Source organism: Balaenoptera physalus (assembly GCF_965194825.1).
Source record: "Balaenoptera physalus genome assembly, chromosome: 7".
NCBI lineage: Eukaryota > Metazoa > Chordata > Mammalia > Artiodactyla > Balaenopteridae > Balaenoptera > Balaenoptera physalus.
Window position 1 is genome coordinate 90,434,103 of NC_138886.1, and position 15,158 is coordinate 90,449,260.

The 15,158-nt window shown below is 38.1% G+C and overlaps 1 protein-coding gene across 5 annotated transcripts in view; it reads left to right on the forward strand.

Annotated features, from left to right (window-relative positions):
• The window catches only part of IARS1 (isoleucyl-tRNA synthetase 1), a 94,906-nt gene that overhangs the window by 19,303 nt on the left and 60,445 nt on the right, over positions 1-15,158 (forward strand). For all 5 annotated transcript variants that reach the window (XM_082469596.1, XM_082469594.1, XM_082469593.1 and 2 more), the window contains exons 8-13: positions 6,434-6,521; positions 6,790-6,850; positions 9,725-9,820; positions 12,781-12,903; positions 13,417-13,508; positions 14,442-14,540. In XM_082469596.1, coding sequence (XP_082325722.1) covers positions 6,434-6,521; positions 6,790-6,850; positions 9,725-9,820; positions 12,781-12,903; positions 13,417-13,508; positions 14,442-14,540 — 559 coding nt within the window. The remainder of the gene's footprint in view (positions 1-6,433; positions 6,522-6,789; positions 6,851-9,724; positions 9,821-12,780; positions 12,904-13,416; positions 13,509-14,441; positions 14,541-15,158) is intronic.

The following is a 15,158-nucleotide window of genomic DNA, read 5'->3' on the forward strand; positions in this document are numbered from 1 at the left end:
CTTTCAATATATTGATTATGTATGCTGCAACTTTATTGCATTTATTTATTTTTATTTTTTTAAATAAATTTATTTTTATTTATTTTTGGCTGTGTTGGGTCTTCGTTGCTGTGCGCGGGCTTTCTCTAGTTGCGGCAAGCGGGGGCTACTCTTCATTGTAGCGCACGGACTTCTCATTGCAGTGGCTTCTCTTGTTGCAAAGCATGGGCTCTAGGTGCATGGCCTTCAGTAGTTGTGGCACACAGGCGCAGTAGTTGTGGCTCGCGGGCTCTAGAGCGCAGGCTCAGTGGTTGTGGCACACGGGCTTAGTTGCTCTGCGGCATGTGGGATCTTCCCGGACCAAGGATCGAACCTGTGTCCCCTGCATTATCAGGAAGATTATTAACCACTGTGCCACCAGGGAAGTCCCTCCATTTATTTTTTAGTTCTGAGTTTTTGGTGGAGTCTTGAGTTTTCTATATGTACTATCATATTATCTGCAAATAGTGAGTTTTATTTCTTCCTTTCCAATTTGGATACCTTTTATTTCTTTTTCCTGCCCAATTGTTCCGGCTAGGACTTCTAATACTATGTTGAATAAAAGTGGCAAGAGTGGGCATCTTTATCTTGTTCTTGATATTAGAGGAAAAGCTTTCAGTTTTTCACCAAAGAGTATGATATTAGCTGTGAGCTTGTCATATATGGCCTTTATTATGTTGAAGTACATGCCCTCTAAAAGAGGCATTTTTAGTAGAAGTTGTTCAAGTAATTTTATCTAGCTCCAAAGAGATTATCAGGATAAAGTTGGGGGTTTTTTGTTTGTTTGTGTGGTTGGTTTTTGGCCACACCACACAGCTTATGGGATCTTAGTTCCCTAACCAGGGATCGAACCCGGGCCCCCAGCAGTGGAAGCATGGAGTCCTAACCACTGGACCACCAGGGAATTCCCAAGGATGTTGTTATTATCAAGTAACGAAAAAATCTCTTAACTCCCTGGGTTTGTGGAAGGCAGGGCCTGGATATGTATTGTTTAGGGCTATGCCCTTATAACCCATTACCTAGAACAAAATAAGTATTCAATAAATATCAACTAAATGAATGAATGCTTAAAAGTCTTATCATGATAGATAGGAGGAAATAAATAGACAATAGATGGGTCACACTAGAAATAGAACACAGTTAATTCATTAAGGAAAACTGAGTTGGATACAATATTAGAGAACATCTGAAATTTTCTCAGAAAGTTGCTTAAGTCATGCTTAAGTATTATTTTAAAAATATTCTTTACTTTGATTTTTAAATAGACATCAGTATTAGTAATCAGGACATAGTTTATACTTATAACTTAATAAACTTATTACAAATTATACAAAAAATAAATGTATTTATTAGAATCAGTAAAGCTGTTGGGGCTGGGAGGTAGCATGAACTCTCTGGTCACGTGTCTTATGATTTATTGTTTGGGAATCTGTTCTTAAGTATGTCATAATCACTCATATGTGCTAATAACCCTGGGGAAATTTGCCTTTTAATAAAATTTCTTAGAAACCCAGAAAGCCTCTACTAAATAATTTTCTAGTGGTGAATACATAGGTATGGTGTTATGTAGCAGGATATGTTTTGGAAGGAGAAATCTGATAATGAGTTTCAAATAGCACAACAAAGCCAGTTAGCTTCCAGTGTACTTCTAAAGCTGGAAATAATCCAACTGTTTGGGCCTCCTGAAAGGATAACCATGCCTGTTTCACGCTGGTGAATTCCAAGGCTTGAGGCAAGGGATCCAGAAAGGAAGCTGTAAGAAGTGGACAGAGTGAAGGTCAAGAGTATATTTTCAGGAGTTTAGAGGAAAATAATATAAGAAAACATGTGGAACACGTCTTAGTTTACTGATTCCTACTCCCCTCTTCTACGTGTCCAAGCAGCTAGTTTATCTACTTATTTCCCCTGGCCTAGGAAAAGGACTATTTTTTTACCCAGAATTTCCTTCTTGGTCCAGCGTAGAAGTAAATACTACTTTGTTTTTTTTTTTTTTTTAGTTTTTTATTTAATTTTTATTTTACATTACAGTATAGTTGACTTACAACATTGTGTTAGTTTCAGGTGTACAGCAAAGTGATTCAGTTATACATACACATATATCTATTCTTTTTCAGATTCTTTTCCCATATAGGTTATTACGGAGTATTGAGTAGAGTTCCCTGTGCTATACAGTAGGTCCTTGTTGATTATCTATTTTACATATAATAGTATGTATATATGAATCCCAATCTCCTAATTTATCCCTCCCTCCAACCTTCCCCTTGGTAACCGTAAGTTTGTTTTCTAAGTCTGTGAGTCTTTTTCTGTTTTGTAAATAAGTTCATTTGTATCATTTTTTAGATTCTACATATAAGTGATAACCATGTATTTGTCTTTCTCTAACTTACTTAGTATGATAATCTGTAGATCCATCCGTGTTGCTGCAAATGGTATTGTTTCATTCTTTTTTATGGCTGAATAATATTCCATTGTTTGTGTTTTTTTGATGTAGAGCTGCATGAACTGTTTTTTGTATTTTGGAGATTAATCCCCAGGCGGTCTCTTCGTTTGCAAATATTTTCTCCCATTCTGTGAGTTGTCTTTTCCTTTTGTTTGTGGTTTCCTTTGCTGTGCAAAAGCTTTTAAGTTTAATTAGGTCCCATTTGTTTGTTTTTGTTTCTATATTCATTACTCTGGGAAGTAGATCCAAGTATTGCTGTGATTTATGTCAAAGAGTGTTCTGCCTGTGTTTTCCTCTAAGAGTTTTATAGTATCTGGCCTTACATTTAGGTCTTTAATCCATTTTGGGGTTTTTTTCTGTATGGTGTTAAGGAGTGTTCTAATTTCATTTTTTTACACATAGCAGTCCAGTTTTCCCAGCACCACTTAGGAAGAGGCTGTCTTTTCTCCATTGCATATTCTTGCCTCCTCTGTCGTAGATTAATTGACCATAGGTGCGTGGATTTATGTCTGGGCTTTCTCTCCTGTTCCATTGATCTATAAGTCTGTCTTTGTGCCAGTACGATGCTGTTTTGATTACTGTAGCTTTATAGTATAGCCTGAAGTCAGGGAGCCTGATTCCTCCAGCTCCATTTTTGTTTCTCAAGATTGCTTTGGCTATTCGAGATCTTTTGTGTTTCCACACAAATTTTAAGATTTTTTGTTCTAGATCTGCAAAAAATGCCACTAGTAATTTGATGGGGATTGCACTGAATCTGTAGATTGCTTTGGGTAATATAGTCATTTTGACCATATTGATTCTTCCACTCCCAGAATGTGGTATATCTTGCCATCTGTGTCACCTTTGATTTCTTTCACCAGCGTCTTATAGTTTTCTGAGTACAGGTCTTTTGCCTCCTTAGGTAGGTTTATTCCTAGGCGTTTTATCCTATTTGATGCAATGATTAAAAAGAAAAAAAATTACATTTCTTTTCTTTTCTTTTTTTAATTAATTAATTAATTTATTTTTGGCTTCGTTGGGTCTTTGTTGCTGCACGCGGGCTTTCTGTAGTCGCGGTGAGCCAGGGCTACTCTTCGTTGTGGTGTGTGGGCTTCTCATTGCGATGGCTTCTCTTGTTGCAGAGCACAGGCTGTAGGCATGTGGGCTTCAGTAGTTGTGGCACACGGGCTCAGTAGTCGTGGCACACGGGCTCAGTAGTCATGGCTCGCGGGCTCTAGAGCGCAGGCTCAGTAGTTGTGGCGCACAGGCTTAGTTGCTCCGTGGCAGATGGCATCTTCCTGGACCAGGGCTTGTGTGCCCTGCATTAGCAGGCGAATTCTTAACCACTGCACCACCAGGGAAGTCCTACATTTCTTTTTGGAGTAAAAATAGAAGTTTTTGAAAAAGTATTAGATTTAATCAGAAAAATAACCTCTAAGAGCATTTTCATTTCTGATGGAAAAATTAACACAAAACATAAAAATTAAAATTAACACAAAAAAATTGTATAGAGATATAAAAAGTAAAAATTTCATATAATTTTCAGATTATAATACTTTTATGCATCATGCTCCTATTACAGATGAAGAACCTGAAATTCAAAGGGGTTGGCGTATCATTGCTATTAGGAATCTCCAGTATGTGTTTTCTCAACACCACCAAGCAATTAAATCAATTCAAGCACTAGCTATCTGGATCTAGAGTCAGATATCACAGGTCAAGAGCTTAGTCCTACAAAACTGCCCCCTGCCACTGCACCCCCCCCCCCTCTTTCAGATGTCAGTCACAAGTTCCGATTGTCACCTGGGCTTCTCACCAACCCATGACTTCCTCCTTGGGTCTGAAGAGCAACTCACAGAACTCAGAAACACTGTACTTACTAGATTACCGGTTTACTATAAAAGGAGATTGTAATGGATACACATGAACAGCCAGATGAAGAAGTGCATAGGGTGAGATCTGGAAGGGTAGCAAGCACAGGAACTTCTCTCCCCAGAACTGGGGTGGGCTACTCTCATAGCATGTGGATACGTTCACTAACCTGGAAACTCTCCAAACCCCATCCTTTTGGGTTTTTATGGAGGCTTTATTACATGGGCACAATTGATTAAATCATTGGCCATTGGTGATTGAACTCAATCTCTGACCCATCTCTCCTCCCCAGAGGGGGCTGGAGGTGGAGTATGAAAGTTCCAACCCTGTAGCCATGTGCTTGGTTCACCATCCTTAGGTTACCTAGGGGTTTTACAAAAATCACTCCATTAACGTAACAAAAGACACCTTTGGTTCCCATCACTTAGGAAATTCCAAGGGTTTTAAGAGCTCTGCCAGAACAGGGATTAAGACCAAATATATATTTCTTATTATATATCATAGTATCATAGAATTGGTACCAGAACTTGAGAACTTTGTACCTTTCAAATATTCCCTGGTGTCAAGTTAACCATAGTTTCAAAGAGGCCCTTTCCGTAGAGATTTATATGAAAAAAGAAGGTTGGTACCTTCAGGTTTCTATAGTTTATGGGGAGCAGGGGGAAGTCAGGGAAAGAAAAGAAAAACTCATAGCCAGAAAAAGAATCTGTCTTACAAGGCAGTTAACTTGATTCACAATAGCTTGTGCTATCAAGGGAAGAATATTGAGAAAGGAATGGGAAAGTATTGGGTGTCAGATATTTTTATCATTATTTAGCTGTGCCTTAGGAGTAGCTAAGACCAAGAGTTGGTTTCTTACGATATCAACTGGGAAGGAACTGTTTCCATATAGAGCCTGGCTCTGGTGTCTACTGCTGCTTCTCCCTGCAAGTGCATTTCTGTCTGTTATAAGTTTCCTGTGTTGCCTGTGGGTCATGGTCATTCCGTAGTGAGCCTGACAGCCTTAAAGGCCATCTGGCTGAGATTTCAATCATGTCATTCATCTGCCTGTATACAACTCTTTTACTTCTTGGACCATGTGTTCTGTGTTTTTTTCAGAAAATATAGACTCCACTTATAATGAAATTCCTGTGAGGTCAGAACTGGTGGGTGGCAACATTATTTGTGGTAGTTTTTCAGTGAATTGCAAAGGCCTTCACAATGATCCATAGATGCTCATTTTTCTTAGAGCCTTAGTATATTCTTGGGTATAGCTTTAGTATATTCTTGGGTATGTCATACTTTACATGTGGACGTTTAAATTAACCTAAATTTTTGTAAGGCAATTTGTTAGTATCTATTAAATTTTAAATGTTTATGCATTTGTTTCAGCTTTTCTCTTCCTAGGATAGTATCCTCCAGAAATGTTTCCAGTATGGGTACAAAGACATGTATAAGGATATTCATTATCCCAGTGTTCATAGCAGTAGCAATTTGAAAACAGTTTAATTGTCTAGCATGAATTGGTATGTTAAAAATAACTTGTACCTCCATAAGATGGAATACTATAGAGCTATTTAAAAGAATGAGAAAATCTATATGTGCTGACATATGAGAAAATGTTCACAACGTATTATGTGAAAACAAATTACAAAACTGTATTGAGTTATATCCCATAATTATTAAGTTACATGTTTACATAATATGTATGTTAATATATACATAGAAAAACACCTGGAGGAATAGACACTGTGTCGAGGCAGGGGGCGGGGTGGGGTCGGGAGTTTGAGATTATGGGAAACTTTTACTTTGTGATCTTCTTGGTTTGCTATTGTTACGGATTTTAAACACTCATATATATTACTTTTGGTAGGAGAAAATAAAGATTAATTTACTTAAAATGAATAGAGGTATAGTTAACAACAACTGATGAGCTGCCTTAACAGCATTTGATGTTTTTGTCTTTTTCGTATTTGGAAAGCACGTGTGCCCTAGCGTTCTTTGTGGTATTCCTCTGTCAGTGCTGAGCACATTGAATGCAGGTGATATAGGAGCCCCTGGAGGGAAAAATATGCAGATGCGTGTCTTTAGCGTAAGCCGAAGCTTGAATATCATTGAAGTCCACTTTTTCCCTTGCTCTCATAGATGCTGTCAGAGGAAAATTATACATTTTAATGGAAGCCAGATTATCAGCCCTCTATAAATTGGAGAGTGACTATGAGATCCTTGAAAGGTGAATATACAAATCATTGATTTGTACATGTGTGTGTGTGCACGTGCATGTGTGTGTCTTTAGCTTTAAAAAGTGAGATACCTTATTGCCCAAAAGCTATATTATTCAAGTTTAGTTTTAAGTACTAATACCAAGTACATTCAGGTCACACGTTCCAGCACTAATGATTTAGGAACAGGGAAACCAGAAGGGAATGGTAACTTGATGTGGCTGCAGCCTCATTTCTTTGATGATTTTAATTGTGAGTTTGCCTTTCTCTTTTTTCTAGATTTCCTGGTGCCTATCTCAAAGGCAAGAAATACAGACCCCTGTTTGACTGTTTTATAAAGGTGAGCTTAGAGACTTCTACCACAGGAGCTCTCCACAACCCATGTATTTGATAACGAGTGGTATTTATATTTTCTTATTGTTATATTGTTCATACAAGTGTGCCTAAATCCAAAAATCTGTTTTAGTATTACAAAAATTAAATTCTGTTTGTATTGCCTTCTTGTTTTAGTAATTAAAATCCTATAGGAATTTTTAAATACTTTTCTCAAATTACATAAGGAATCAGTTACATTGATAAGATTTAATGTGTGTATATTTGTATTGTTTATAGTCTGCACATCACCCAGGAAAGTCATTGAGGTGTTTTTTGTTTTTTGAGTTTTGTTTTTACAAATTTAAGATAGTGCTCAGATAGTGCTTTTACAAAACTGTGTGTGTAAAAGTAAACAGAGTTCATTTCAAGGAATTGATGAGGTGGGTGCTTTAAGCTCAGACATTTAGTAACTTAGTTCTTATAAGAATCACAAAGCTATTTTATGTGGTTTTCCATTTTCTGGCAACAGAATCCACAGCTGTAGCTGTAAACCCCACCACCAACAACAAAAGAATAAAGTCAGCAGGAATTTCCTGTTGGTTCTTATTTATAGGTCTTGGAGTGAAATAATGAGCAACGCTCTCAGACCTGGTTTTACACATTATGTGGAAATTATATTCAGTTGGACGTAGCATTAGCCAGCAAAACCTTACACCATAGCCCAGGATAAAATATTTGCTTACCTCCGTTCTGATTCAGTGTAGGGATAGAGTTTGGCTGATGCAGGTGATCTCTGCCATTTGGGCTATGTCCACAACGTCACATCTGCCTCTACATTTTTGTGCACCTCAGTGTTTTCCCATGTTTCTTATCTCCTAACTAATGGCATTTCTCCTCATTCCATGTTGCTGCTGATGGATTTCCAAACACTTTACCTGGTTTGGTCCCTCCCTGTGAGCCTGCAGTCATTTGCCAGCACATTCCTCACTGGGTATTCTCCACTTGACACAAGGCAGTCCTACTCTCTAACCACATTCCCTAATGTTGATTTAAACATATCCTTTGCTTCCATCACACTGACCCTTTCTTTTCCTCCCTCCCTGCCTTTGCCTTTGTTTTTATTGTCTTCCTCCTCTTTTTAAAAAAACCCTCACCTTTCTTTAATGTCATATCAGCTTGACACTCTTCAAGGCTAAACTCAGGTGCCATCTGAAAAAAAAGTATTTTTTGAAATGCTTCTTTGGTTTCTCCCTCTGAAAAATATCATTCCTGCATTCTTCTCTTCTATATCATAACATGTTTTGTTTTTTCTTGTATTTGTTTTTATTTGTCTTAAAACCTCTTACACTAGATCCCTTTGAGAACCTAAGGAAAGTTTAACCCTCTCAGAAAATGCACATGGACATAATAGATAGGAACTTTAGGTTAAATCAGAAGTCTGTCTGGAATATGCACTCAGTTCATACTGACCTCAGTTATTTAAGAACAACAACTATCCATTCATTTAGCTTCCTGAAATTTCTGGAACGTTTGGTGAGTTTTAGAAAGATGCTGCAAATTCTTTGAAGACAAAAATCATGTGGTGTATACCTAAAATACACATGTTCTGAAATATTAAGTGGGAGCTATGAGAGTAGATGCTGTCTGTGAAGGATAGCATTATAGCTCTCTGTGTGAATGCTGACCCAGTTCAGCCTTGGCAGGGGACGGATCTAAAACTGGACTTTGAGAGATAGGAATGCAATGCAGGGTTTCTTTGTTAGAAACCCTCTACAGTTAGAAACAGTAAGATACCTTTGTATTCCCTATTCTTACATCTAAGAACCCACATATTATCTCTCCATGTTTAAACTATTGAAGACATACCTTTTAGCACCTATCAAACCACACCAAAAATATTTCCAGGTGACTTGGGTTATAGCAATTAAAAATTCATAGTTATTTTTCAAGTTTAGTTTTAAGTGAATGCCAAAGAATTAAAGAGTTGTGATATAGTTGATAATAAAATTGCGTTTGGAACCAGAAGACCTTCTTTCAGGTCATTACTAGTTGTATGATTTGGGCAAACCATTTCATCTTTGTTCAGAGTTTGTTCATCTGTGAAATTCAAATACAACCAGAATATTTTTAAAACATGAGACTGCTGATGCAGGATTATAGGATTTTTCACAGGATTATAGGATTAAATGTGAAAATAATTTCTGAAAGTACTTTTTGCAAAGGCAGAGAGGTAAGAAAGCAAAGGGTCAGTTTGGCTGAAACAAAGGGTATGTGAAAAGAAATATTAAGAGATGAAGGTAGAAGAAGTAGGTCTGTAGTGTTATGTGTATGAACCTGACTTTATTGTTGTTACAAAGAAAATCAAACTGAAAACATTTCCCTTCAGTGTTACAGTAGGTGGAATACCTGTAACTAGAACTTGTAACTCAGCTCCCATCCCAATTCTTCCAAGGTTTGCCTTTTATTACTGAATAACCTGATCTGGACTGAAAGGAAAAGGAGCAGCAAAGCATATGCAGTGATTGAAAATATACCAGGAAGCGAATCGTTAAGGAAGCACATCGTCTGAGACATTTTCACAATAAACTGCATTCTAGGGCAGGGGTGAGGTTGGAAGAACTGATGAAAAAGCACAGTTTTGTGGCGAAGGAAGTTAGAAATTTTTCTCTGCAAGTCTTCAAATAATTATTTCATTTATAAGTGATGAACTGTTATTCATGGAAACGATGTATTGAATTAGCATGTTTCTTCCCAATCTGAATTATTCTATCTTTTCTATTTCTGAAAATAATTTTGCATGTTAAAAGATTTTTCAGGCTCTTACCAAAAACTGTTATTAAATTAATATTATGGTATGGTATTGTTTTATTCTTTAAGCCTGATAACCTTTCTTTTCCAGTGTAAAGAGAATGGTGCTTTTACTGTGCTTGTTGACAACTATGTGAAGGAGGAAGAAGGCACTGGGGTTGTACACCAAGCTCCTTACTTTGGTGCTGTGAGTAGTATATGTCTTGCAAATGCATTTATGAGAAGTAAACGTCAGTGGCCACTGAGTCGTGTGTGTGTGTGTGTTTGTGTGTGTGACAGGGAGAGAGAAGAGAGATGTTTCTCACTGTTGTTCACACTATGGAGTTAACCTCGTTTCAGGCTCACTGCCCCCAGAGATACCTTATAAAACTTGCATCTGTAATTCCTTCACCCTGAGCTGATTTTTGAAAATGGTGTGCTAAATCCTGAGTGTTGCTGGGCATTTAGTCTTTCTAAAAGGCATGCTATGTTTTCACTCATTCACTATTTACTTGCTATACGCTTTGCCATTTATGATATGCAGTTCTGGGAGTTTTGACAAGGGCATAGAGTCATACAGTCACCACAACCATCAAAAGGCTGAAAGGTTCCATCACCTTTGCTGTGTTCTTGACTAAATAAATACTATATGATCAGAAGGGAGAATTTGACCTCTTTCCTCAAAGCTGTGCAGTGCGGTTAATTTTAAGTTTTGCCCAGAGTAATTTTTCAAAAAATGTAATCTTTTTAATGTAATTTGTATATGAATAAAACAAGAGCATAGGGATTAAGGGCACACACTTAGAACCAGACCTCACCTTAGGTCAGAGCTCTGCCACTAACAGGCCATCCCTGGGTAAGTTACTTAGCCTGTCTGGACTTCCTTTTCCTCCTCTGTGACATGGAATGATAGTACCTGCCCGTCTGGGTAACTACAAGGATTAAATGGAATCATCCATATAGAGCGTTTAGCACAGTGCCTGACCATTGTAAGAGTGTGTACAGTCACTGCTTGGGGTGTAGCACCCACTGGGGACCTACAAATTCCTCTTGGCTTGATCATTTTGTCAGTGAGAGAGGCAGTGAAGCTAGTCTGTCTCCGTTGGTCTTTTTTTTTTTTTCATACTTAACCTCTGCAGGGATTTTTATTATGGAAGTCTTCAAACATACACAGAAGTAAAGAAAATATGATAATTCCTTATGTTCACATTATCCAGCTGCTTTAATTATTAATTTGGAATTTCTGTTATATCTGTCTCATTCCCTGTCCCCTTCCCCAACACCTTTTTTATTTTGGCTGGAGGGTTTTGTAGCAAATCCTCAACATCATATCTTTCATTTACAAGTACTTCTGTATGCATCTCTGACTGATAAGGACTTTTATTTTTAACATAGCCACCATGCCATTATACCCAATAAAATTAACAGTTGCTTAATATCACCTAATACCTGGTCAGTATTCAAATTAGATGGAAAGTAAGCATTCTTGATAATACTATTTATTGAGTTTTAGGAACTAGTCAGATTTCAGCTATTCATTGTAATTTTAGGGTCAACTGGTGTCATTGTTCCACTGATAATAAATAATGAAAAGGTAACTTCTTGGTATGTATCTGTCCTGAATGCCAGGCAGGTTAATGTTATAGAAGATCAGATCTTTAAATTTCAGCCTTTAACCCCACTTGGTAGACGTTTTCCAAGAGACCTTCCATGTTGCGGCTTTGCCAGACAATGTGCTATGTGATCTCTCCACAGAGTCTATGCACTTCTACATGACCATGTTGAACGTCACCTGTTATTCTGGCTCCTCTCAGGAATGCTGCTCTTAGCTAGTCAAATTGAGTAGGGCTGTTTGCGCTATACTAAATGGTTCAAATTGCTGGACTTTGGGGCTTGTCCTGTCTGTGTTGCTTAGTGTTTTTTTTTCAGGGTCTTCCTTCATGGCCAGGCTGTCATTGCCTTTGGCTGTCGTGTGCCACACGCACATGTCGCATCACACTAGGCAGCCTCTCAGCATAGCGAGAGTTGAACATAGGCCCAGGTGGAGCCATACTGGCTTTCCAGTTTATCTTGGTGTCAAACCAGGGTATGGTTTCACTATTTAGTCCAAGACAGTCCCTTTAATTTTAGATTCAAACAGCATAGCATGGAGGTAAAGACCTTGGACTCTAGAGCCAGGCTGTTTGGTTCTGAATGTGAGCATTGCCACTTTGCAGCTGAGTTATTTCTTTGTGCCTCAGCTTCTTCATCCGTAAAATGGAGATACTTGCTGGTTTGTCTGAGGGGAACATATGATGAAAACCTAGTACATCTATCTGCCTTCCTCACAGGATCGTTGTAAAGGTTAAATGAGCTAATGTAATGTAGTCAGATGTTCAGAGCACTGTTTGATATAGCACTTTATGTGTTTGCCCTGATTATTGTTAACATTGCTCAAAATGTATTCCTGAAGCATTGTGGTGTACCCAGCCTGCCTGGGGCCCATATTACTTATTTGTAAAGTGAATAGTTCGGGGTTTTTTTGTTTGTTTGTTTGTTTGTTTTATTATTTTTTTAAATTTATTTATGCACGCCACACCACGCGGCTTGCGGGATCTTAGTTCACCGACAAGGGATTGATCCCAGGCCCTGGCAGTGAAAGCGCCAAGTTCTAACCACTGGACCACCAGGGAATTCCCGTAAAATGAATAATTTGGATTTAGATCACTGTTGCCATCCTTTCAGGCACTCCTTGACAGGATGCAGATCCATATGCACATCAGGCATTGTGCAGTACTAAACAGTTCATGCCTTACATGTGTATGTTCTTCTGCTTTGTGCATACATGTATGTATATACATGCTGCTGTTATAAATCAAATTTGATTTTGTTGTAATGTATTCATACGTGGCATCTTTCTTCTTACTTAGTGGATACTCAGCTATATTAGGGGTTTGTGAGTAATGGCTGGGAAGACTGATCTAATCCCCTGACCCTGCTATAGGGCTCTGGATTCTCTGAATGATCCTTGAGTTAACTTCAGTTGAGAGGATAATGAAAGTTGGATACATTTATATGTCAGAATACTGAAAAATTCTCCTATAAATCTATTGCCTCATATGCTCCTCTCTTGCCACACCCACTGTTAACTGTTTTATTCTTCCCTTCTACCTTTCTCCTTTTCCCCAGGATGACTATCGGGTCTGTATGGATTTCAACATCATTCAGAAAGACTCTGTCCCTATTTGCCCTGTGGATGCTTCAGGCTGTTTCACAGGGGAAGTGACAGATTTTGCAGGACAGTATGTGAAGGTCTGTATCTTTATGGCTTAGAAAGGTGTCAGTTTCATCGTACTTCTTTCATTAATCAGTTTTTTGTTAAATAGCTTCCATATGTGGGATTTTTTTCCCGAGGAAGTAGATTTTGTTTTGTTTGAGCACATAAAATCAGAAAAAATAGACATATTATCAGCTGCATTCCAAGGGTCTAGTATCCTCAGAGGAAGCATGCTGTAATTTCAAAGGTAGGAATCAGAAAAAGTGGGCTCTGGTTTGTGACTCCGGAAACAGCTTTGTGACTTTGGGGTAATCATTGCTGATTGAAAACTTCACTACCTTAAGTGGTCTGGAACGTACTTTAAAAGTACTTAAAGTTACCCAGTGGCTGAAGTGTGGACCAAGTATTTTTATAGTACGTTTGTTATTTGTGCCTTTTATTCATAGTAAAGGTATCAAAATAACAAAGTTTAGTAATATACTTAATTATATTGTATTACTAAGTATTGTAGGATATTTTAATGGCTAGATTTTAAATTTTTTTTAAAGGCTGCTGACAAAAATATCATCAGGACCCTAAAGGAACAAGGTCGACTTCTTGTTGCCAGCACCTTCACCCACAGCTACCCTTTCTGCTGGAGGTGAGATGAAATGTAGCTCGAGGTTCAGCTTTGTGGATACCTTTGATATGTGTGCCCATTCCATCAATTCATGGTTCCCATCTCATTTGTATCCTTTAGAGTTAGTGTTTGAAAACTTCATTCTTGTTTTAAGGAGAATTTTATGAATTCATATATATAGTTATTTCATTACTTAGGTGTAAGAAACATAGGCATATACCAATATGTATTGTGTTGGGATCACAGTTCTCTAGGATGAGATATATCTCTAAAATTTTCTAATGGAATTTAGTGAGAAATATAATGTGCAATTTTTTTTTTTTTTTTTTTTGGCTGCATTGGGTCTTTGTTGCTGTGCATGGGCTTCTCATTGTGGTGGCTTCTCTCGTTGCGGAGCATGGGCTCTAGGCATGCAGGCTTCAGTAGTTGTGGTGCGTGGGCTCAGTAGTTGTGGCTCATGGGTTCTAGAGCACAGGCTCAGTAGTTGTGGCGCACGGGCTTAGTTACTCTGCAGCGTGTGGGATCTTCCAGGACCAGGGATCGAACCCGTGTCCCCTGCATTGGCAGGCGGATTCTTACCCACTATGCCATCAGGGAAGTCCCTGTGATGCAAGTTTTAATATAACATCATACTATAAAGATGTGGGTGAAAATGGAATGTTCAGTGGCATCACGTTTTGTTCCCATGTTTCCTCTTTGCTGAGGTTGACATCATTTCTTAGTCAACTGTCACACAAGCAGAACTATATTTTTTCTTGTTCTCTTATTAGCTTTCACCCTCTTGTGAAAGATGGAGGGAGATGACATAGACATTAGTATTTGCAATAGAAATAAATATCAGTAGAAGGCCTAATAGTTGGTGGTGATATCAGTAAGAAACTAAAGGTCAGTCTTACCCTTTGCCCCTGCATACCTCAGTCTGCCCAGCCACGTTCTGCATTTTTGCTTCCGCAGGTCAGACACTCCCCTCATTTACAAAGCAGTGCCTAGCTGGTTCGTTCGGGTGGAGCATATGGTAGACCAGCTGCTGAGGAACAATGACCTATGTTACTGGTGAGCAATAAGATGTGTGTCTTCATAATGTCCTTTGTCATGTAGTTAGTACTGGTTTATACTTCCCTCAAGTTATAGTAATTTTAAAAGCCATCTTTTATTGTATATTGTAATAATAGCTATTTTTCTGTTTATTCAGGAACACAAAATAATTTAGATAATATTATATAACAGAAGAAACAGCCCTCTTATGACAGGACATATAGGGGAACATTTTTCTTTTTTAAACCCAATGGAAATGAGAAGTTGCCATTTATTTGATTTAAAGAATGGAATGACTTTGGAAAACTGGCTGTACTCTCAGAGTCCATTAGCTTTAAATAATAGTCATTTTCAGGATATACATTTATTTTTGGATATACCTACAAAAGCCATTTACACTTACTATTTTTGACAGTTGTTGAGTTCTTAAAATATGGCGATGTCTTGTGTACACTGGTTTCATGGATAAACACTGCAGGGACAGAAGCCTTTCTCTCCTCAGCTAATATCTAAACTGCAGAGAGGTGTTATGGTAGTTCCTCCATTTTTCCATAGGGGGTATGTTCCAAGACCTCCAGTGGATGCCTGAAAACGCAGATAGTACCAAACCCTATATTGTATATACTGTGTTTTTCC